Source organism: Otolemur garnettii, unplaced genomic scaffold (genome assembly GCF_000181295.1).
Source record: "Otolemur garnettii isolate 467f Iridium unplaced genomic scaffold, OtoGar3 scaffold00020, whole genome shotgun sequence".
NCBI classification, from domain to species: domain Eukaryota; kingdom Metazoa; phylum Chordata; class Mammalia; order Primates; family Galagidae; genus Otolemur; species Otolemur garnettii.
The window spans coordinates 18,059,469-18,082,157 of NW_003852415.1; the positions used below are offsets into that span (position 1 = coordinate 18,059,469).

Here is a 22,689-nt window from a genome sequence, read left to right on the forward strand (position 1 = left end):
GCAATACTCCCACTTTGACTTCTCACAGTGCTAGGATTACATGTGTGAACCACCACAGCCAGCCTAAACTGTTTGATACTATGGTTTTAAGTATTGACATCTCTTCTTATTGGCCAATCAATTAAGAAATGGAATCTAAATATTCATTAAATTTAAGCCAATCCAAACAATATGGCAGTTCATCAGTGTTTTGGGATCTGCCTGCCAAATAGAACAATTTCAAAACAAACTAAACAACACATTCAAACATATCCAGTGTGTGCTCAGCTCTGCTTAAAAAGTCCTTAACAACTAAAAGTTATCATACTACTATATTTTCTTAAGTGCTTTAACTAGGGTATATAATATATGAACTTTATAAATTGTAAAGTTAAAACTTTAAATGCATATTGCTCTTCTATTTTTATGTTACGTAGCTCATCAAATGAATGAAGTTTAATGTAACTTTTCAATGGGAAAAGGCAATAGCCAAATATCCATGGATAATATTATGTGACTAACATACTTGGGGTATTACATACCTGTTTAGTATTAAAATATTTATTTTTGTAAATCTGAAATTAGTACTATTAAACTCATCCCTTGCACTTTTAATTCTACAAAAACATTTTCAACTGTTAAAACTTTTATTTTTCCTTTTGAGACAGACTTTCACTGTTACCCAGGCTAGAATGCCATGACATCAGCCTAGCTCACAGCAACCTCAAACTCTTGGGCTCAAGCAATCCTCCTGCCTCAGCCTCCCAAGTAGCTGGGACTACAGATGTCCACTACAATGCCCAGCTAGTTTTTCTATTTTTTTGTAGAGATGGGGGTCTCTTGCTCAGGCTAGTGTTGAACTCCTGAGCTCAGGCAATCCACTGAGTAGCTGGGACTACAGATGTCCACTACAACCCCCAGCTAGTTTTTCTATTTTTCGTAGAGATAGGGGTCTCTTGCTCAGGCTAGTCTTGAACTCCTGAGCTCAGGCAATCCACCCAGCTCAGCCTCCCACAGTGTTAGGATTATAGGTGTGAGCCACCACATCCAGCCTAAAAGAAAACTTCAGATTTTAAAATTGTTTAAATTTTGTGTAAGGGAAACTTCAGAAAACTTTAATTGGCACAAAATGACTAAAAAATCTCTTATCTAAGAAAAAGCTATTTCAAATAATCATAAATAAAAGATATTTTTCATCTCTTTCATTTAGCAATCCTAGATTCAAAAACTTTCCCTGATAAAATATGTGCAGTCATACTATACTTTATTTACCTTGTCAGCTAAAATTTCTTCTTAAATTTTAGCCTATGAACAATTCAACATTCAAAAGGTGATGGAGAAGAGATAACAGCATCTAAAACACCCATTTCAGAGAGACATGGTTTTCAGGAAAATCCGATTTTTGTTCTGAACCCACAAAGAACTCTCAGTACATTTCAATTAAAAAATATTTGTCAAAACTAAAGACTTTCACTTTGCAGCTTCCACTGCCATGTTTTGTAGGGCAGCTGTGCTTGGGAGGCTCGTGCCTGCGGCTGCACTGCTCTCTGGTAAAGGCGCATAGTTAGAGTAGCCGAGACCTCTGGACTGGGCTAGGGCTTCTGGTACAGTCAGGGGAGCTGAGCCCGAGCCGTGGCCAGTACAGTGGTAGCAGCTGGACTAACCATTACTCCTGCAAGATTTGTACATCATCATGTTTTGCAAGCTGTGAAGCACATAGAGCCTCAAGTAAAACAAGTTTTTTGAAGTCTAACAAAATCCACCTTCAATGACAACTATTAATAGAGGTGGGTTTGAACCCAAAATGACAAAATGGGAAGCAGTATTAATACTAGGTGTAAGCCCTACTGCCAGTAAGGGAAAAATAGGAGATGCTCATCAATGAATTATGCTCTTAAATCACCCAGACAGAAGAGGATCTCCTCATATAGCAGCCAAAATCAATGAAGCTAACGATTTACACTAGAAGGCTAAGCTAAAATATGAAATAAATGTATGATGAATTTTAAGTTCACATTGGTTTGTATATATGAGTGCCAACTTTTTATAATACAATGCCTTAGAGGTACAGTTTCTAAAAATGAAAAAAAAAAAACTATGTACTTTCTTATAAACAGACCCACTAAGGCTGTGACTTCCATAATTCTTAAGCTATCTAAACATGATGCACGGTAAATATATTTTTGTTAGTAAGTTACTTTCATGTTCCAGATCGCCATCTCCAGCAAGCAATACATACTAACAGATGTGAAGCAGACATGTATATTCCATGACATAAATGTAAATAGAAAAAAAGGCTCCAGTCACATGACAAAAAAATATGAAACTGCTATTAAAACTGAAGGCCAATTTCATCTACCATACATTCATGGTGGGTATATATGTTAAGTTTTATAACAGAAGGAAGCTTGCTTGCATTACTATGCTCGTAGTTTTTCTCACTTGGAGAAGTAAGAGAATAATAAGGCGCAGGGAAAGGGGGTTACAACAAAGCTGTAAAGTTCTAACATAATTGAAAAGCATCTGGGAAAGCATGTGCTCACACATTTTTTAAATGTTCATTTATTCTCAAATACTTGCACAAGACTGATTTCAGAGTTTAGGAATGCACTGGAGTCTAAACCAATGATCCCATCATAGAGGGTTTAAAAAGTAAAATCTCAGAATAGATTACCATCTTTCAAAAGAGCTGTACAAAAATAATGAAACCAGGTACCAGAAAAATTGTGATCAGAGGAAATAACACGAGAAAAACACTCAAGTGCACAATACATAGTTGAAGGGAGAACCGTTTATCCTTCTCGAACCATTACTACTATCAACACAGAAAAGACATACTTTCCTGAAAGGTTAATTTGGTTAATGAGAAATAGAGGCAACTATGATGAAAGTGAGCCAAACTACCTATCACAGAACAGAGAAAAAGAAAACCAAACTATGAAAAAAGTTTTGTGGCAAGAGCTAGTTGGTCTGCAAAAATGCTCAAAACAATGCCCTCATTTTAGACATGCTAGATATTGCACACTTAAAAACATAAAAGGAACTTTTAGAAAACTATTTTAAATTTCTTTAATTGCTGAATGCCTCTTTGGCTAGTATTGAAAGGATCATTGTTTGACATTTAAAGGATCATTATTTAGTCTCACCACTGTCACATTTTTCCACTTTGTCATCAGTTTGTTTGCAACCCACCTAAAAGTCTTAATTTTCTCATCTATTTGACACATTACCACAATGGACCCTATGTTGTAATCACGCAGGATAATGTTGGAAAGTATGAATAAGCGAAATGATTTTTTAAAAGGTATTATTTTTTCCCTTCTGTTTTCAAATTATTTCTAACAGTTTCTAAGGACATGGTCACAGCTGCCCGAAGCATATCTTCTTCACTCATAGCATCACCTGTTGGGAAAAAACACACACACACACACATTTCTTAAGAAATTTTTGGAAAATTCTCAAAGTCATCAAAGGTAGCTCTTAGAAAATGTATTCATATTTGAGGACAAGTTTCCTTTTTAGGGGGGGAACAGGGTCTCACCTTGTTCCCCCGGCTAGAGTACAAGTGGCATTAACAAAGCTCCCTGCAACCTCAATTCCTGGTTCAGGCAATCCTCCTGACTCAACCCCTTACATTGATGGGCCCATAAGCAGACATCACCATGGTCAGCTCATTTTTTGTCCCTTTTGTAGAGACAGGGTCTCACTATGAGCTCAGACTCAAACTTCTGGTTTCAAGTAATCCTCTAACCTTGGCCTCTGAAAGTGCTGGGATTACAAGTGTGAGCTACCATAACTGGCCCTTTTTCATTTTTTAATTCATGTTAAATTCACTTTCATAGTTCTATAGTTTGTGGTGTTGTTTTTTTTGTAGAGACAGAGTTTCACTTTGTCGCCCTCGATAGAGCACCAGAGGCGTCACACAGCTCACAGCAACCTTCAACTCCTGGGCTTAAGTAATTCTCTTGCCTCAGCCTCCCAAGTAGCTGGGACTACAGGCGCCTGCCACAACACCCAGCTATTTTTGGTTGCAGTTCAGCTGGGACGGGGCTTGAACCCGCCACCCTTGGTATATGGGGCCAGCGCCCTACTCACTGAGCCACATAGTTTTTGATAAACACACAGGGTTGTAAAACAAACAGCATCATCAAGATAGAGAACTGTTCCCTGACCCAGAGGAACAGTAAAATTCCCTTACGTAGTAGCCCTCTTGTGGCCAATCCCCAATCCCAGATGACCAATGGTATGTTCTCTGATAGTTTAACTTTTCCTGCTTGTCAGATAAATGGGATTACACAGTATGAGAACTGTTGAGACTTTTTTGGACTCAGCATAATGCCCTGTCCCTGAGTTCCACCCAAGTTGCTCCTGGTATCAATATTTGGTTTCCTTCTAGTCCTGAAAGTAGTTTTCCATGTTATTGATGTATTATAGTTTTGTTTAACCATTCACCTCCTGTAAGACATTCTGGTTGTTTATAGTTTTTAATTATGACAAATGAAGTCGCTATGCATAAGCAAGCATTCATGTACAGGATTTTGTCTGGATGTAAATTTTCATTTCTCTGGGACAAAACCCTAGGAGTGTAAATGTTGTGTCATATGGTCAGATTATGTTCAGTTTTTTAAGAAACAAATTCTTGGCTGGATGCTCACATCTGTAATCCTAGCACTCTGGGAGGCTGAGGCAGGTGGACTACCTGGGTTTGAGAGCAGCCTGAGCCAGAGCGAGACCCTGGGCGCTGCAGCGAGCTGTAGGTAGTAATCCCAGCTACTTGGGAGGCTGAGGCAAGAGAATCGCATGAGCCCAAGAGTTTGAAGTTGCTGTGAGCTATGACGCCACAGTACTCTACTGAGGGCTACAAAGTGAGATTCCATCTCAAAAAAGAAAAAGAAACAAATTCTTTTCCAAAGTGGCTACACCAGTTCAAATGAAATATAGAAAGCCTGTGTTCCTTTATGTCCCCTGACCCTCCTTCATTTATAACAAATGCATTAAATATTTCCTATACACATACTGCAAAAAAAGTTAATGTTCTAATTTGTGCTTCAACCATCAAACATAAATGAGAAAATTCAAAAAGAGGGAAAAGTCTGTTGCGGTTACCTGTTCTACCTTCCTTTCTCATGTTCCAAAATTACTTCTTTATCATTTTTTCATAGAGAACTTTCATTAGCCATTCTTTTAGGCGAGGTCTCCTGAAGACAAATTCTGTTCATCTTCCATTCACTCTTGAAGGATATTTCACTGGGCTTAGGAGTTTTTTCTTTCAGTACTAAAAAAATGTTGTACCACTTGCTTCAGGCCTCCATGATTTCTGATGAGAAATCTACTGTCATTCAAATCACAATAGGTAAGGAAATTTCTTTTTTTTTGCAGTTTTTGGCCGAGGCTGGGTTTAAACCCACCACCTCTGGTATATGGGGCCAGCGCCCTACTCCTTTGAGCCATAGGTGCCGCCCAAGGTAAGGATATTTCTTACTAATTTCAAAATTTTTGTATTTCCTCTTCAATTTTCAGAAATCTTACTATGATATGTCTTGGTATAAATTTCTTGGGCTGTCTGAGGTTCATCCAGCTTCTTCAATCTACCAGTTTTTGTTTTTTGCCAAATTTGAGAAGTTTTCAGCCGTAATTTACTTCTTCTAATTCTTTTTCAGCCCCACCCTCTATCTCCTGAGACTCTCATGACACAGATTTAGGTCCTTTTGCCACAGGTCTCTTAAGGCTCCATTCTTTTTTCCAGTCTCTTTACTCTCTGTTATTCAGAATGGGTAATTTCTATTGTTCTGTCTTCAAGCTCACTGATTCTGTCCTTTCCATTCTGCTGTTGAGTCAATACCCCGCATTCTTAAAATTTCAATTATTGTTATTTTTCAATTTGAAAATTTGTATGGGGTTCTTCTTTGTAACTTGTGTTTCTTTACTAAAACTTTCAATTTCTTCATTTGCCCCACGCATGTTCATTATAATTACTTGCTGAAGCAATTTTATGATGGATGCTTTAAAAATCTTAGAGAGCCCGGTGCAGTGGCCCACACCTATAGTCCCAGCTACTCGGGAAGCTGAGATGGGAGGGATCACTTGACCCCAGGAGTTTGAGACCAGCCTCGGTAAAAAATCAAGATCCCAGATCAAAAAATAAAATAAAATCAAAAATAGAAAGCTGACTCGTCTTAAGAAAAGAGAAAACATATCTTACTGGAGTTAGATGATATCTCAAAGTAGTTTTGATTTGTGTTTCTCTAATGATTAAAGATGAGGACCTCACCTAATGTAATGATACATTTCAAAACTATTAAGAATAGAGTAGAAATGTCTTACCACAACAAATAAGAGGAGATGGTTATGTTCATCCACATTGTATATCAAATCAGCACACTGTACCCCATAAATGCATTAATGTACACAGTTATGATTGAATAAAGAATAAAAGAGAAAAGGCAAATCCTTATCATGTGTTGATTGTATTTTCTCATTCAAGTTGAGATTTTTCTGGTTCTTGGTATGATGAGTGACTTTTGACCGCATCTTAGACATTTTGGGTACTATGTTGTCTTACTTAAATCTTTTGTTGTAGCAAGATTTCCCCACCTCTGACACAGCACTGGCAGGAAAAAGGGAGAGCCACCTTGCTACTGCTGGATGGGAATAAAAGTCTAGGTTCTTTCAAGGTCTCTGATGACGAAGGGTGGTGGTGGAGGTGAGGAACCACTGCTATAGAATGCAAGTAGGAGGTCTGGCTCCCCACTGGTCCTCCACTGATCTCTCTCTGGGAAGAGAGGAGGCCCTTGTTATTGTTCCCCATGTGGCCTCCACTGACACTGGTAGGTATATAGCAGTCTTGATTCCCCACTAGGCATCTTCAGTGACATCACCCATGTGGGGAGCCAGAGAGGTGCCTACTTATTACCTGGCTCCCTGTGACCACTAATACCACAGGAAAGGGATCCTCATTACCTTATAGAGGGAATGAAATCCCAGCTCCCTATTTGGCTTTCTCTGACACCACGCTGGCTGAGGAAGTGGAGAAGTGTATATCATTTCTGCCAAAGTGGGGTACAAATCTGGGCTCCAGGGATAGTTTATTCTGTGGTTTTGATTGGACTAACATGTTTACTATCTAAAAGGTTTTGTCTTGCTAGACAGTCCCATTTGGCTAGAGCAGGCATCCTCAAACTATGGCCCGTGGGCCACATGCAGCCTGTCTAAGATATTTATCTAGCCTGCCAGGTGTTTTTGCCGCCACTGCCTGTCCTGCTTAGCAGCCAACTCGTCCTGGGGCCTGCAGTCCGGCCCTCCAATGGTCTGAGGGACGGTGAACTGGCCCCCTGCTTAAAAAGTTTAAGGACCCCTGGGCTAGAGAGAACCAGCTTACTTGGGAATTTTCTCTTAGTCTGTGCCTAAGACTTCTCTAGCACCAAGTTCAGAATATGTGAGGCAAAAAGAAAATCCAGACCACTCACCCCCACCATGTTGTTTCTCTATATAAAGTCCCTAGATAATCTGTCTTCTTTTCACCTTTGAGATTTTGTTTGTTTTACACAAATGTCCAGGGTTTTTAATTGTACTTAACAGGAGGCATAGGGAAAAGTTCCAGTTCATTCCTTTTAGTAGGAATTCAGTTGTTCAGAATAATTCAGGTGTCCTCAAACTACAGCCCACCGGCCACGTGCGGCCCGCCTAGGACATTTATCCGGCCTGCTGGGTGTTTTTGCCACCACTGCCTGTCCTGGTTAGCAGCCGATTCGTCCCTGGGCCCACAGTCCAGCCCTCCAGCAGTGTGAGGGACAGTGAACTAGCCCCTTATTTAAAAAGTTTGAGGACCCCTGGTTTAGATGTGCCATAGCTTGTACAACCATTCACCAAACGATCAACATTTAGACAATTTCCAGTTTTTGACAATTATGAATAAAGCTGCTGTAAGCTTTCAAATATAAGTTTCTGTTTGAACCTCAGTTTTCTGTTTTCTTGGTTATAGTACATAGTAGTGGGACTTCTGGATCACATGGTTAATTGTACATTTAAGTTTATTAAAAAATGCCAAACTGTAGTCAGGCACCTGTAGTCCCAGCTACTCAGGAAGCTGAGGCAAGAGAATCACCTAAGCCCAGGAGCTGGAGGTTGCTGTGAGCTGTGTGATACCACAGCCCTCTACTGAGGGCTAGAAAGCAAAACTCTGTCTCTACAAAAAGGAAAAAAAATGCCAAACTGGTTGCCAAAGTTGCTATACTCTTTCATATTTTTTTCTTGTTTTTTTTTTTTTGAGACAGAGTCTCACTTTGTTGCCCTCAGTAGAATACTGTGGCATTATAGCTCACAGCAACCTCAAACTCTTGGGCTTAAGTGATTCTCTTGCCTCAGCCTCCCAAGTAGCTGGGACTACAGGCACCCACTACAACGCCTAGCTATTTTTTCTTTTTTGGTTGTAGTTGTCATTGTCATTTGACAGGCCTGGGCTGGATTTGAACCCGCCAGCTCCGGTGTATGTGGCTGGCACCCTAGCCGCTGGAGCTATAGGCACCAAGCCTCTTTTACATTTTCACTAACTTGCTCTGATTCTTACCAGTATTTGGTATTGTTCGTTTCATTATTTTTATTAGGGCATACTTATAGGTGTATAGCAATATCTCATTGTGGTTTTATGTGCATTTCTCTAATGACTAGTGATAAGCATCTTTTCATGTGCTTTTTATCATCCCTATATCTTATCTGGTGAAATATCTTTTCAAGTCCTTCAGCCATTTATTGAGTTATTTTCTTATTGTTCAGGTATGAGAGTTCTTTACATATTCTTCTTTTTTTTTTTTTACATATTCTTCTTATAAATCCTCTGTCAGGATTTGACTTCAACTTCCATAATTAGCCAATACTTAAGTCCAAAGCCTGATAAGCACCTCTATACTTTCTGTTGTTATTGAGATTATACTCAAGTATTTTCCCTTTTTAGATGGTAAAATATACTTAAGATATCTGAGGATTTTTTGGAGAAGATACAAATTACTATAAAGTTGAAAGTATTATGTTAAAATGAAATACTCATTGAATCTCTAGTCTGCCTGCTCAGAGAAATTCAGTAGATTACAAATTCATTAAAGACATTTAATATGATTAAAAAGAGAAAAAAATATTACAAAATAAAATCTGTGTGTCAACAGAGCATGCAGGCAATAAACATGATGAATCGTCAAAGGGCTGTACCTAGATCACTCCCAGGTGCTCCTGAACTTGTGGTTGGCCTTTCACGTGGATGTGAAATCTGCCCTGGTGGATCTACCTCCCGCTTCTGCTGCTGCTGCTGTTGCTGCTGCTGCTGCTGCCTGAAACATTCAAAAGTGAACATATGTTAAAAAAACAAAACTTAAGTATAATTATACCATGGGAAAGAATATTCACATGGAAAATAAATTATTTCACAAATCAAAATAGTCACTGGCATGAACGTGACGAACGAATAATTAGTTTGCGTAATGAAGTGCTGATCCTAGGAAACCTAGATATGAAATTTGAATTTATTAAACAAATTGAGAGATAAGTATTTTCACCACCAAAAAAATCTATTATATGAAAAGGTTCATTGGTAACTACTCTTATGCAAATCAGTGTTGGTTTACAGACCCTTAAAATTGTTAGAAGCCACTGAAAATAAGCACCTTTCAGAAGACAAGGTATCTCAAATTACCATGTAAGTTAATGTGATCTCTCCATAGCTGGCTCCGTGTCATTCAGGTTGGAGCTTTAATAACACCCGGATGCCTTTCCTGACCACCCACCTGACAGAGCCACCTGGCATTCTATCTCAGCATTTCGTTTTATTCTCAGCTTAAACTTATCATCATCTGCTACCTATACTCTTCTGTTTGTCTCTCCCTTTGGAATGTAAGCTAATGGAACACAAACCTTATCTTGTTTATCTGTTTCACCGGTGCCTAAACCTATGCCTGTCACATAGTAGGCATTCACCAAATACTTGACAAATTAAAACTATTTACCACACATTATCAAGTTTTCAATAATCTCTATTTAAAAAAAAAAAAACCAGTATCTATTGCATTAAGCTCCCCTGTATTTCTTTTTCAAAAGAAAAACAATGTCATAAATATCCACATTTTGAAATGTTTAAACATGATTAAATATGTAGGAACACATCCTTATATTTGGGAAATATACACTGAGGTACTGAGATATAATGAAAAATCATGTCTGCAAGTTATTCCCAAGTGGTTCAGAAATAATAGGGGACTTGGAGTGAAGGGTATAAGGAGCTCTGTGTACTATTTCTTTTATGTGAATTTGAAATTACAGATTAAGCATCCCAAGTCCAAAAAGCTAAAATCCAAAATACTCTAAAATTTGAAATTTTTTGAGTACTGAGACGATGTTCAAAAGAAATACTCCCTGGAACACTTCAGATTTGGGGATTTGGGGATTTGGTATGTTCACGTGTAAGGCAAATATGCCAAAATCCTAAAAAGAAATCCAAAATCTGAAACAGTTTGCAAGCATTTTGAATGAAGGATGCTCAAGCTCTATTTCATATATATAAACTCAAAAAACAGCTGACAATCTGAGAAGACACAGTTTTTCAAAATCTCCTCTGTCCCCATTTGGATACCCTTGACATCTTTCTCTTGTTTAACAGCATTGGCAACAACTTCCAGCACTATTTTGGATAGTAATAACCATAGGGGACATCCCTGTCTGCTTCCAGTTAAGTGGAAATATTTCAGTTTTACTCCATTCATTATGATGTTAGCTGTGGGTTTGTCGCAGATGCCTTCCATCAGTTTAAGAAATGTCCCTCCTATGCCTATTTTCTTAAGTATTCTTTTCAGAAAAAGATCTCTTAAGCATTCTTATAAGAAAAGATACTGAATTTTGTCAAAAGCTTTTTCTACATCTGTTGAGAAGACAATCATATGGTCTTTGGTTGCTTCCATTTAAGGTGTGAATGGCATTTATGGATTTGCATTTTTTGTTTGTTTGTTTTTGAGACAGAGCCTCACTTGGTCGCCCTCAGTACAGTGTTGTGGCGTCTTAGCTTGCAGCAACTTCAAACTCTTGGATTCAAGTGATTCTTTTGCCTCAGCCTCCCAAGTAGCTGGGACTACAGGTGCCCACCAAAATGCCCAGCTACTGGGAATAGAGTTTTTTGTAGTAATTAGTGATAATCTTTTCTTCTCTATTGTATCTGTTATTCTCCCTTTTTTGTTTCTGATTGAGGTTATTAGAGATCTTACATTTTTGTTTCTAGTTAATCTGGCCAAAGGTTTATTGATTTTATCTTTTCAAAGAAACCGCTTTTTGCTTCATTAGTTTTCTGAACTGTTCTTTTGTTCTCAATGTCATGGATCTGAAATTCTGATCTAATTTTGGTTGTATCTTTTCTTCTGCTAGTTTTGAGATTGGATTACTCTCCCCTTTTCTGGTTCCTTGAGATGATTCATTAGGTTGTTGATCTGTACTCTTTCTATTCTTTGGACGTGGACACTTAATGAGATAAATTTCCTTCTTAGGACTGCTTTTGCAGTATCCCATAGGTTTTGATAGCTTGTGGCTTCAATGTTGTTTTGTACAAAGAGTCTAGTGATTTCCCTCTTAATCTCTTCCTTGACTCAGCTATCATTCACATAAAGTTGCTTACTTTCCACAACTTTGTGTGGATATGAAAGTTTTTGCTGGAGATGAATTCTACTTTTATTCCATTATGGTCCAATAAGATACATGGTACAAAGGCCAAGCACCATGGCTCATGACTGTAATCCTAGGCCTGTGGGATGCCGAGATGGGTGGTTCGAGACCAGCCTGAGCCAGAGTGAGACTGCATCTCTAAAAATAGCCAGGCGCTGTGGTAGGCGCCTATAGTCCCAGCTACTCAGGAGGCTGAAGCAAGAAAATCACTTGAGCCCAAGAGTTTCAGGTTGCTGTGAGCTATGACGCCATAGCACTCTAACAAGGGCAACAAAGTGAGACTCTGTCTCAAAAAACAAACAAAAAAAAGATACATGGTTGTAATTTCTATTCTTTTAAATTTGTTGAGAATTGATTTGTGTCCTAGGATTCGATCAGTATTGGAGAATGGTCCACTCAGTATTACTAGGGTGGAATATTCTGTATGTGTCTGTTAAGACCATTTGTTCTAGAGTTGTGTTTTAGTCTTTTTTTTACTTAGCTTCTACTTGGAGGATCTGTCCAGTTCTGTCAGTGGAGTGTTGAAATCCCTGGCTATTATGGTGCTGCAAGATATCATATTGTTCAGATGGGTTAGGGTTCATTTTATAAATCTGGGAGCATTTGAGTTGGGCACATAGATATTTAGGATTGAAATGTCTTCTTGTTGTATTTTTCCCTTTACTAGTAGTATACAGTATCCATCTTCATCCTTCTTTACTTTTGTTGCTTCACTATGTTTTTCTTAACAGAAAGGATATGCATCATTTCAAAAGATATACCCGAAAAAGACTTTAGGAATGCTAACGTATCTGTGGAATACTTTACAAAACAGTTATATATACATTGCCTAATTTGATGCTCATAACATGTGAGTTACAGCAGGTTGTATAATGACATAGCTAATCTAATAGAGTTCTGTTTGGGATCTTATGACGGGTTAAATGGATTTCAAGATGACTGCTTAAAAAAATGTCATGGCTATGAAAATATTACTGAACAACTATTATTTGCTAACTATGGATTTGTATGTAATAGGGAGATTTTTTAAAAGTATTTTTTGCATTAGAGAGAAATCCTATAATGTTCTTTATGCATGAATACCGTGTTTACTACATTAAGTATCAAGTTCAAATACTGAAAATGGGGAAGAAACAACTGCAAAACTGTATGAGTAATAAGTTAGCCCCAGAGGTAGTTTGGGGAGGGTGTGAGGGAACATAGAGTTAGCTTGATAATCTTAGAGCTAATTCCCAAAGATAGAAGCTAGAAACACAAATACCCATCTAGGCTAATAATCAGGAATTTGAGTGAAAAGCAAATACTAGTTTCTCAGCTATTCTACTAATGAGTTCTATAATGTTTTGAATACTATCCGTTGGTAAAAATAAACACCAAGAAGTTAGCTCTTAACTCTTCACAGCATCACTTGACTTAATGTAAAATATTCTCTCTCTCCAAGCTCTCACCAGTATTTTTAAGGTCAAGCCAGAAGGCTAAAGCTGGTACCCATTACTGTATACCTTCCTCCCCAATCAACTACCCTCCAATTAGGAATGAAGTGTATGGATACCACACATGTTAAAAAAAGGTACTGGTTGGCTAAAAGCTCAGTTCACTAAAAACCCCGACTTATTGCTGCTGGCCCTGTGCTTGTTATAACTTAGTCAATACAGAATGTTACCAAATTATTTTGATTACTAATACTATAAAAAGTTCAATTTATTGGAAGTTTTATGTTTTTAATCCACCCAAAATCTAAAAAAAAATTGTTTAAAGATATTTTATGTTTCTTAAATGTACTTGTGAAGTTTGTAGTTTCTCTAAGATTATCTGTTTAAACTGCTTTATTCTGGCCAAAAAAAAAGTCTGAAATAAACATGGTAGAACCATCACTTGGGACCTGTTCTGAAAAGCAATTCAAAAATACATACTAAGGCCTTAAAAACGTTCACATCTTTTAACCCAATAGTCTGACATCCTTAGAATAATTAAAAGAAGATTTGAAAGGATAGACCCAGTATAAGAGTTTTAACTTTTAACCCAATAGTCTGACATCCTTAGAATAATTAAAAGATATGAAGGATAGACCTAGTACAAGAGTTGTTTATTATAATATTAGGTATAATAGCAAAAATAACAAGGTTCATATATAAATTAGGCCATATCCATTTCCTTTATGAAATATTATGCAGCCTGTTACTAACACTATTTTTTTTTTTTTTTGAGGCAGAGTCTCTGTTTGCCTGCTCTGGCATCACAGCTCACAGCAACCTCAGACTCTTGGGCTCAAGTGATTCTCTTGCCTTAGCCTCCCAAGGAGCTGGGACTATAGGTGCCCACCACAATGCTGAGCTATTTTTAGAGATGGAGTCTTGCTCTGGCTCAGGCTGGTCTCAGACTCCTGAACTCAGGCAATTCCAATCCACCTGCATTGGCCTCCCATCCACCTGCTAGAATTACAGGTGTGAGCCACCTTGCCCAGCCACAAACATTATGTGTCATCAAGGGAAAATGGGTATAACAGTATAAATGTATCTGTGTGACAAGAACAGAATATACCAAAATACTAATATCATTAGTGAAGCTTGGTGGGAGTATACTTTCTTTTAATGTTGGTATTTCTTAAAATAAATTTTCCAAAATATTAGTTTTTGGTTTGGGTTTTTTTTTTTGAGACACAGAGTCTTACTACATTGCCCTCAGTAGAATGAGTGCTGTGATATCACAGCTCATAGCAACCCCAAACTCCTGGGCTCAAGTGATTCTCTTGCCTCAGCCTCCCAAGTACCTGGGACTATAGGCACCTGCCACAACACCCTGGTATTTTTTGTTGCGGTTGTCAGTGTTGTTTAGCTGACCCAGGCTGGGCTCGAACCCGCCCACCTTGGTGTATGTGGCCAGCGCCGTAACTCTAAAATATTAGTTTTATCTAATTAATTTTAAGATATATTTATTTATTTATTTTTTTTTTTTTTGAGACAGAGCCTCAAGCTGTCCCCCTGGGTAGAGTGCCATGGCATCACGCTCACAGCAACCTCCAACTCCTGGGCTCAAGCGAGTCTCCTGCCTCTGCCTCCCAAGTAGCTGGGACTACAGGCGCCCGCCACAACACCCGGCTATTTTTTGGTTGCAGCTGTCGTTGTTTGGCGGGTCCGGGCTGGGGATTCGAACCCGCCACCTTAGGTGTATGTGGCTGGCGCCTTAGCCGGTTGAGCTATAGGCGCCGAGCCTTAAGATATATTTAACTCTAACAAGATATTTGATGATTCAGAGTTATCGTTAACAATTATGTGATTATTATTGTCTGATGACAGCATTTGGCTACGTTTAAAAAAAACTCAATATATTTTGGAGACACAGAAAATAGCTAGAGATTAAATGATATGATGATTAAGATCTATTACAAAATAATCCAAGTTTGCAGGTGGGAGAATGAAAGATGGGAACATAAAAAGACATTGGCAGGGTGATGATACTTGTTAAATCTGGGTAATTATTGTAGTTTTTCTACTTTTGTATAAATTTGAAGTTTATGGGAATTAAAATTTTAAAATTTAAAAGTGAAAAGCACTAATAAATACTACTTTGAAATTTTAAATATAATTAAATCCATTAATCTATCACTGAATAAAGACTAGAAATATCTCACATTAAGAGGATGTCAGCTGTTCAGAATTTTCCTTCATGTACTTCTGAGTTGTGACTTAAAAAAAAAAAACAGAGAAAAGGTAAATATTATCTTTATTATATCATCAAATGTAAAATGCTCCAATATTTTAGATACTACTAAAATACTGTCAATTATGATTGTAAATTGCTTTTTAATTTCAGAGATGTTACAAGGTAAAAAATTTGTGTACCTTAGAGTTGATGAAATATAGCAAATAATAGGTCAGATTCAGCCACTGGCCTTTTGTTTTCTGACCTGGGATCAGAGGATCTGATTATCTATTACAGATTTCATAATCTATAAGATGGAGTTTCATTTTTCTTTAAAAAATGAAAAAGAGATGATGATTTGTGAATGAGTTACCAGAAAGAAAGATATTTTCAGAAGGTTAACACAAAGCTAGTGAGCACTTATAAAGCTAGGCACAAAGTAAAGTTTTAGGAGCTGATTCAGACTTAGTTTACCCCTGATACTGACCACCCCCCACACCCCCAAAGTGGCAACAAAAAGGACAATGAACTGCCACTTCTATTTGAGTGTGCTCCCCTACCTCAAAAGCTCTTTTCCTATTGATTGATAAGTAAGTTTTGCAGTTAGGTAACCAAGAAGCACATTCAAAAGATCAATAGGCATTGTTCCTGCCTTGCCTAATTCCATTTTCTTTCTAACAAATGAAATTTTAAAAGGTTTTCTTCATGCTATTTCATGGAAATTTATCCAATATTTGGGCAAAGTTTTTCCCCAAAACTACATTATTGGCTGTAAATGTTTAAAAATATATCCAAATGCTCACAGAATTCAGGCAGTAACCTGTCATTTACAAATAGACAAAATAGCCAAAGCAAATGTTAAATATGCAATTTTAATTTGTACCAACTACTTTACTTTTCAAAGTAGGCTTCTCTTCTCTTCCGCAGCTCTTCTGAAGTAAGAGTTGTACCTGATGTCTGTGGAATGTCTTGAGATATATTTCTGGAACTACCTGAAAACAAAACAAAACACCCAAAAGAATCATTTTATTTACTAATTCAAATAACAGTAAGTTTACACTCATTTAAGCAAGCTCTTCAAATTTTATTTTTAAAACATATTGTTGCTACTACTCTATAAGAAAGGCTATGGGGCAGGACCCATAGCTCAGTGGGTAGGGTGCGGCCACATACACCCAGGCTGGTGGGTTCAAACCTGGCCCAGGCCAGCTAAACAACAATGACACCTGCAACAAAAACATAGCCAGGTACTGGCAATGTGGTGGGCATCTGTAGTCCCAGCTACTTGGGAAGCTGAGGCAAGAGAATCGCTTAAGCTCAAGAGTTGGAAGTTGCTATGAGCTATGATGCCATAGCACTCCACCGAGGGTGATAAAGTGAGACTCTGTCTCAAAAAATAAAAAAATAAATGAAAGGCTATGGAAGTCTCAGGGGAAATCTGATTAAGGCAGTCTAAATTTAATATATGTCCACTGGAACCAGTACTATAACCCATCTGTGAGGCATAAGATGTGAGGATGTAAGTCAAACAACTAACATGGTGAGAGAATTCATTAACACCACACTTGTGTGCTCTCTTTAAATTATTGCAGTTTTGTTTTTTTGTTGTTTTTTTTTTTTTGGCCAGGGCTGGGTTTGAACCTGCCACCTCCAGCATATGGGGCCAGCACCCTACTCCTTTGAGCTACAGGCACCGCCCTCTCTTTAAATTATTAGAAATGAATCTACACCTTCAAAATCAGAGTAGTTGGCATGGCCTGTAGCTCAGTGGGTAGGGTGCCGGCCACATACACAGAGGCTTGAGGGTTCGAACCTGGCACAGGCCAGCTAAAATAACAATGGCAACAACAACAACAACAAAATAGCTGGGCGTTGTAGCGGGCACCTGTAGTCCCAGCTACTTGGGAGGCTGAGGCAAGAGAATCGCTTAAGCCCAAGAGTTGGTGGTTGCTGTGAGCTGTGACGCCACAGCACTCTACCTAAGGCAACAGCTTGAGTTTGTCTCAAAAAAAAAACAAAAACAAAAACAAAATCAGAGTATTCCTCAAAGCAACAGAGAGTAGATGTCTTCAAAGCAACATAAAGTGGATGATGATAAAACAAATCCATTCTCTGGTCTCCTCTATCCTCAAACATTTGGGTATAACAACTTAAATGTTTCCATGTTCTCACCTGATAACTATTCTAACCAGAGGCTCGGTACCTATAGCACAGTAGTTACAGTACCAGCCACATACACCAAGGCTGGCAGGTTTGAACATGGCCCAGGCCAGCTAAACAACAATGACAACTACAACAAAAAAAAGCCATCTCTGTGGTGGGCGCCTGTAGTCCCAGATACTTGGAGGCTGAGGCAAGAGAATTGCTTAAGCCCAGGAGTTTGAGGTTGCTGTGAGCTATGACACCATGGTACTCTGTACTGAGGGCAACATTAGTGAGACTCTGTCTCAAAAAAAAAAAAAACTATTCTAACCAGAGATTCTACACGAATTATAAAGTGGCAAGAAGAATGATTATATAAAAATGCCTAAAATTGGCTTGGCACCCATAGCACATTGGTTACAGCGCCAGCCACATACACCCAGGTTGGTGGGTTGGAACCCAGCCCAGGCCAGCAAACAACAACAACTACAACAACAACAACAAAAATAGCCAGGCGTTGTGGCAGGTGCCTGTAGTCCTGGCTACTTAGGAGGCTGAGGCAAGAGAATCGCTTAAGCCCAGGAACTGGACGTTGCTGTGAGCTATGATGCCACGCACTCTAACAAGGGCACATAGTGAGACTCTGTCTCAAAAAAAAAAAGAAAAAAGAAAGAAAAGGCCTGAAATTATGAAAAGCTAACTTCTTCTGGCCATTACTGGGCTAATCCGGTAGGGTTCAATTAACCAAAAATGGGAGTGCACACCATATAGAATACTCAGAGTTGAGCCTAGAGGCAAGAAAAGTTCACGATAAAAATAATTTTCTTATTAATGGAATCTCAATTTTATTTATTTAAGGAATTCATTTAATGAATAATTTCATTAAAAAGCAGAAGCAAATTTTTCTGGCATTTGCTCCTCTTTTAAAAAAAATGGTGACTCAGTGTCCATAGCTCAGTGGTTAGGGTGCTGGCCACATACAGCTGGGCTGGCAGGTTCAAACCCAGCCCAGACCTGCTAAACAATGACAACTACAATATCAGAGAAAGTAGCCAGGCATTGTGGCAGGCACCTGTAGACCCAGCTACTTGGGAGGCTAAGGCAAGAAAATCGCTTAAGCCCAAGAGTTTGAGTTTGCTGTGAGTTGTGACACTGACACCATGGCACTCTACCAAGGGTAACATACTGAGACTCTGTCTCAAAAAATAATAACAAATAAAAAAATTTTTAAAAATGTAGAAGAAAATTCATACGAATTATATGAAATGAAACAACAGGTTGGGTATAGTGGTTCATGCTTATAATCCTAACATGTTGGGAAGCAGAAGCAGGAGGATCAGTTGAAGCCAAGAGTTTGATACCAGCCTGAGCAAGGGTGAGACTCCATCTCTACAAAAAATAGAAAAACAACAATTAATCAGGTATGGTAGTGAGCGCCTCTAGTCCCAGCTATTTGGGAGGCTGAGGCAGGAGGATCATTTGAGCCCAGGAGTTCAGGCTGCGGTGAGCTATGATGATGCCACTACAGGCTAGCCTGGGAAACAGAGCGTAACTCTGTCCCCCAAATAAAAAACTACCAAAAAATCCACTTCATACTTTTAATTAAGCCACTTTGAGATATGCCTCAACATTTTTCTCTGCCTAGATGGGCTTATAGCACTAAGACAGTGTGGGCCCACCAAAGTGGGCTTAAGCTTTATGTTGCATGCCAGTAAGTGTTGGATTGTAAAATCAAGTCCAGACCCTCCTGTCAAGTCCAATGAATGGCATACATTAATGAAAAAGCTAGTATGGGTAAGGGCCAACTAATACCCACAAAGATTAACCTCCCATTATTACTGTTAGTACAGTATTATAACCAAATAAAATAACTGAAAAGTGAAAATACAAATAGTTCTAATATACTATAGGTTGTGAAAAGTGATTGCCAGTACAAGAAATGTAATTGTCAAAAAACTACTAATGTTACTAACATCTAGGAAAACTAAAAAAAACCTGAATCAATTTTCAACAATAGATCAAATACACATTAAAGTCTCTATACCTTGCATACTTAGCTGAATAGCTCTGCGGAGATCTGCTTCTTCATCTTCCATGTCAACTTCTTGGCGACTTAGTGCCAGAGCTCTCTGTAAGTCCTCTTCATCTTCATCTAATGTTCCTGACCCATCATTTGCTTCTAAAACTCGTTCCAAGTCTGTTCTATGGACTCTAAAGAACAAAAGCAGTGATAACTACAGACCAGTGTTGTAGTTGATAAATAATACAAAGGTATTTGTAATCTAAAGATTTTACATTAAGTCAAAACCTAAACATTTTCTGACAGATAAGGTTTAGTAATAAAGATTGTGATGTAATTTGAATCTAATATATTTAAGTAATTCAAAGAGTTGATTCAAGTTCGAACCAATAAATTTCATTAAAACGTAAGCATCACCAAGAACAAAAGAACCACATACTCAAAGAAAGCATAAAAATGTAATTATTATGATGAAATACAAACACATATTCCATACTCTAGGCCTAATTCTCACCTTTGCTCTTTTAGTTGTGCTAATTCTTCTCCAATAAGTTTTGGTCGATGCATCTGTTGGACCCTGATCATCTGCAGTAGTTGGTCAGCTTCACAATCTGGCAGATCGCCCTTAACAACAAATATAGAATACCCTAAAAAGAAAACCCAAAAGGAAAAATTAACTGAAACAGCTAGTAAGAGATTCAAAACTGATTTAAAATGATAGCAGAGGAAGCACAGTATAATGGAAAAAGAATATAAGCTGAGGATTCTGAAAGCCCTGGATTCAGATAATGATTTTTACACTAACTAGCAGAGTAACCTAGGATAAGTTACTTAGTGAGGCTCAGGCCTCACTTTCCCCATCTGTAAGACCAGAGTGGCCATCTCATTGAGTGACTATGAAAAGTAAATAAAACAATGTCTGTAAAGGGCCCTATTAATACAGTGTTTGACAAAGTAGGCTACTCACTAAACAGTATCAGAGAGACAGGTAAAGGAGTAGATAAAAGCAAAGGATGTACGGGCGCACGGCCTGCAGACACGTGAAAAAGTGCTCACCGTCCTTAGCCGTCAGAGAAATGCAGATCAAGACTACTTTGAGATGTCATCTAACTCCAGTGAGGTTAGCCCACATCACAAAATCCCAAGACCAGAAATGTTGGCTTGGATGTGGAGAAAGGGGAGCGTTTCTGCAGTGCTGGTGGGAATACAGACTAATACGTTCCTTTTGGAAGGATGTTTGGGAAACACTTAGAGATCTAAAAATGGACCTGCCATTCGATCCTGCAATTCCTCTACTAGGTATATATCCAGAAGACCAAAAATCACATTATAATAAAGATATATGTACCAGAGTGTTTATTGCAGCCCAATTCATAGTTGCTAAGTCATGGAATAGGCCCAAGTGCCTGTCAACCATGGATGGATCAATAAATTGTGGTGTATGTACATCACAGAATATTATGCAGCCTTAAAGAAAGATAGAGACTTTGCCTCTTGCATGTTTACATGGATGGAGCTGGAACATATTCTTCTTAGCAAAGTATCTCAAGAATGGAAGGGGAAGCATCCAATGTACACAGTCTTACTATGAAACCAATTTATAGTTTTCTTATGAAAGCTATAACCCAATTAAAGCCCAACAAGAAGCGGAAAGGGGAGAGAGAGGGGAGGGGAGGGCAGAGGATGGGTGGAGGGAGAGTAATTGGTGGGACCACACCTACAGTGCATCTTACAATGGTACATGTGAAACTTACTAGGTATAGAATATAAATGTCTTAACACAATAACTGAGAAAATGTTGTGAAGGCTATGTTGACCAGTTTGATGAAAGCATTTCAAATTGTATGTAAAACCAGCACATTGTACCCCATGACTGCAATAATACACACAGCTATGATTTAATTAAAAAAAAAAAGCAAAGGATGTAGAATCAGATAGCCTGGGTTTACTTACTTATTTATATTTTAGAGATGGGGGTCTCACTATATTGCCCAGGCTGAAATGCAGTAGCTATTCACAGGTGTCATCATACCATATTGCAGTCTGGAACTCCTAGGCTCAAGTGATCTTCCTGCCTCAGCCTTTCAAGTAAGTAGCTGGGACTACAGGTCTGGGCCACCATGTTCCTTGACTGCCTGGGTTTAATTCCCAGCTCTTCCACTTCCTAGCTGCAAGGTTTCTTTAAATCACTAACCCATCTGTCTTGGTTTCTTCAGTTGTTTAACACATGACACTAGTATCTGCTTCATAGTTTGCTATAAGGATACAATCAAATAACGTGTGCAATAATGGGTAACCTAGGTATAATGAAAAATGCGTTAAAACGGGAAAACCAGAGCATGATGGATGGCCTTAGATTGATTAGACTTACTAAGGATTAGAGAAATTGTTAAGAATGATAAAAGGAGTTGAAACAGAAAAAGACAGTGAGTCAGATCCTAAAATTGTCAATGAAAAAAGAGGAAGCTCGTGGATGATTGCAAAAGGGCAGAGAGTAGTTTATTTCAAAAGAGCTGGAGTTCTAAGGAAGAATAGTGGCCTACAAGGGATGAGGAAGTACAGGAAGAATATCTACCCCTCCTGAGTCCTGTGGTATGTAGTGTTGAGAAGAAAAAAGCCATTACAAGCAGTCCCCAAGTTATAAACATCTGACTGATGTACAACTCACACTTACGAATGGAGGCTATCACAGGTTAATAGGTAAATGTACCTATTCCACCTTACATATAAAATTCAACCTAAGAACAAACCTATATAACTTATCTGTTCGTAACCTGGGGACTGCCTATACTGAGAAGGGCTGCAAAGAAAGCAGCATTCTCAGAGAGGCAGATATCAGTGAGAATTCTACAGCTCACACGAATCACAGCCTGAAGTTCACCAAGTCAAATATAAAGATTATTTCATTCCCAATGCCAGAAAAACAGTATGGTTAACACTCACAGCTAATAAGCCAGTTTTATTTAGCTACTCCCAAAGATAACATTTCAAAATTTGCAGTCTTTATTTACCTTCCTGTTGTAATTGAGCCAAGAAAAGGGCAAGGTACGTATCTGATATTAATTCTGGACCCGTCAAAAGAGAATTCAAGTTAAACCACTGTAAAAAAAAAAAAAATTGTCAATATTTAAGTTAGTGTACATTACAGATAGTAAGAAGTTTCACATGTTAAGAATAGATTCCGGCTCGGCACCTATAGCTCAACCGGCTAAGGC

At 38.4% G+C, this 22,689-nt stretch overlaps 1 protein-coding gene and 1 pseudogene across 2 annotated transcripts in view; one reads left to right on the forward strand and one right to left on the reverse strand.

Annotated features, from left to right (window-relative positions):
* The first annotated feature begins 1,471 nt into the window (after window positions 1-1,471).
* LOC100965289 lies at window positions 1,472-1,978 on the forward strand (annotated as a pseudogene).
* A 553-nt stretch (window positions 1,979-2,531) lies between these two features.
* ATXN3 (ataxin 3) overlaps window positions 2,532-22,689 on the reverse strand; it is a 38,366-nt gene continuing 18,208 nt past the window's right edge. The window contains exons 6-11 of one of the 2 annotated variants that reach the window (XM_003786993.2): window positions 22,486-22,573; window positions 19,989-20,121; window positions 19,499-19,665; window positions 16,208-16,304; window positions 9,181-9,299; window positions 2,532-3,381 (exon numbers count right to left, since the gene is read on the reverse strand). In XM_003786993.2, the coding sequence (XP_003787041.1) occupies window positions 3,287-3,381; window positions 9,181-9,299; window positions 16,208-16,304; window positions 19,499-19,665; window positions 19,989-20,121; window positions 22,486-22,573 (699 nt within the window). In that variant the 3' untranslated portion in view covers window positions 2,532-3,286. The remainder of the gene's footprint in view (window positions 3,382-9,180; window positions 9,300-16,207; window positions 16,305-19,498; window positions 19,666-19,988; window positions 20,122-22,485; window positions 22,574-22,689) is intronic. The other variant, XM_023511550.1, reaches the window with a different exon arrangement.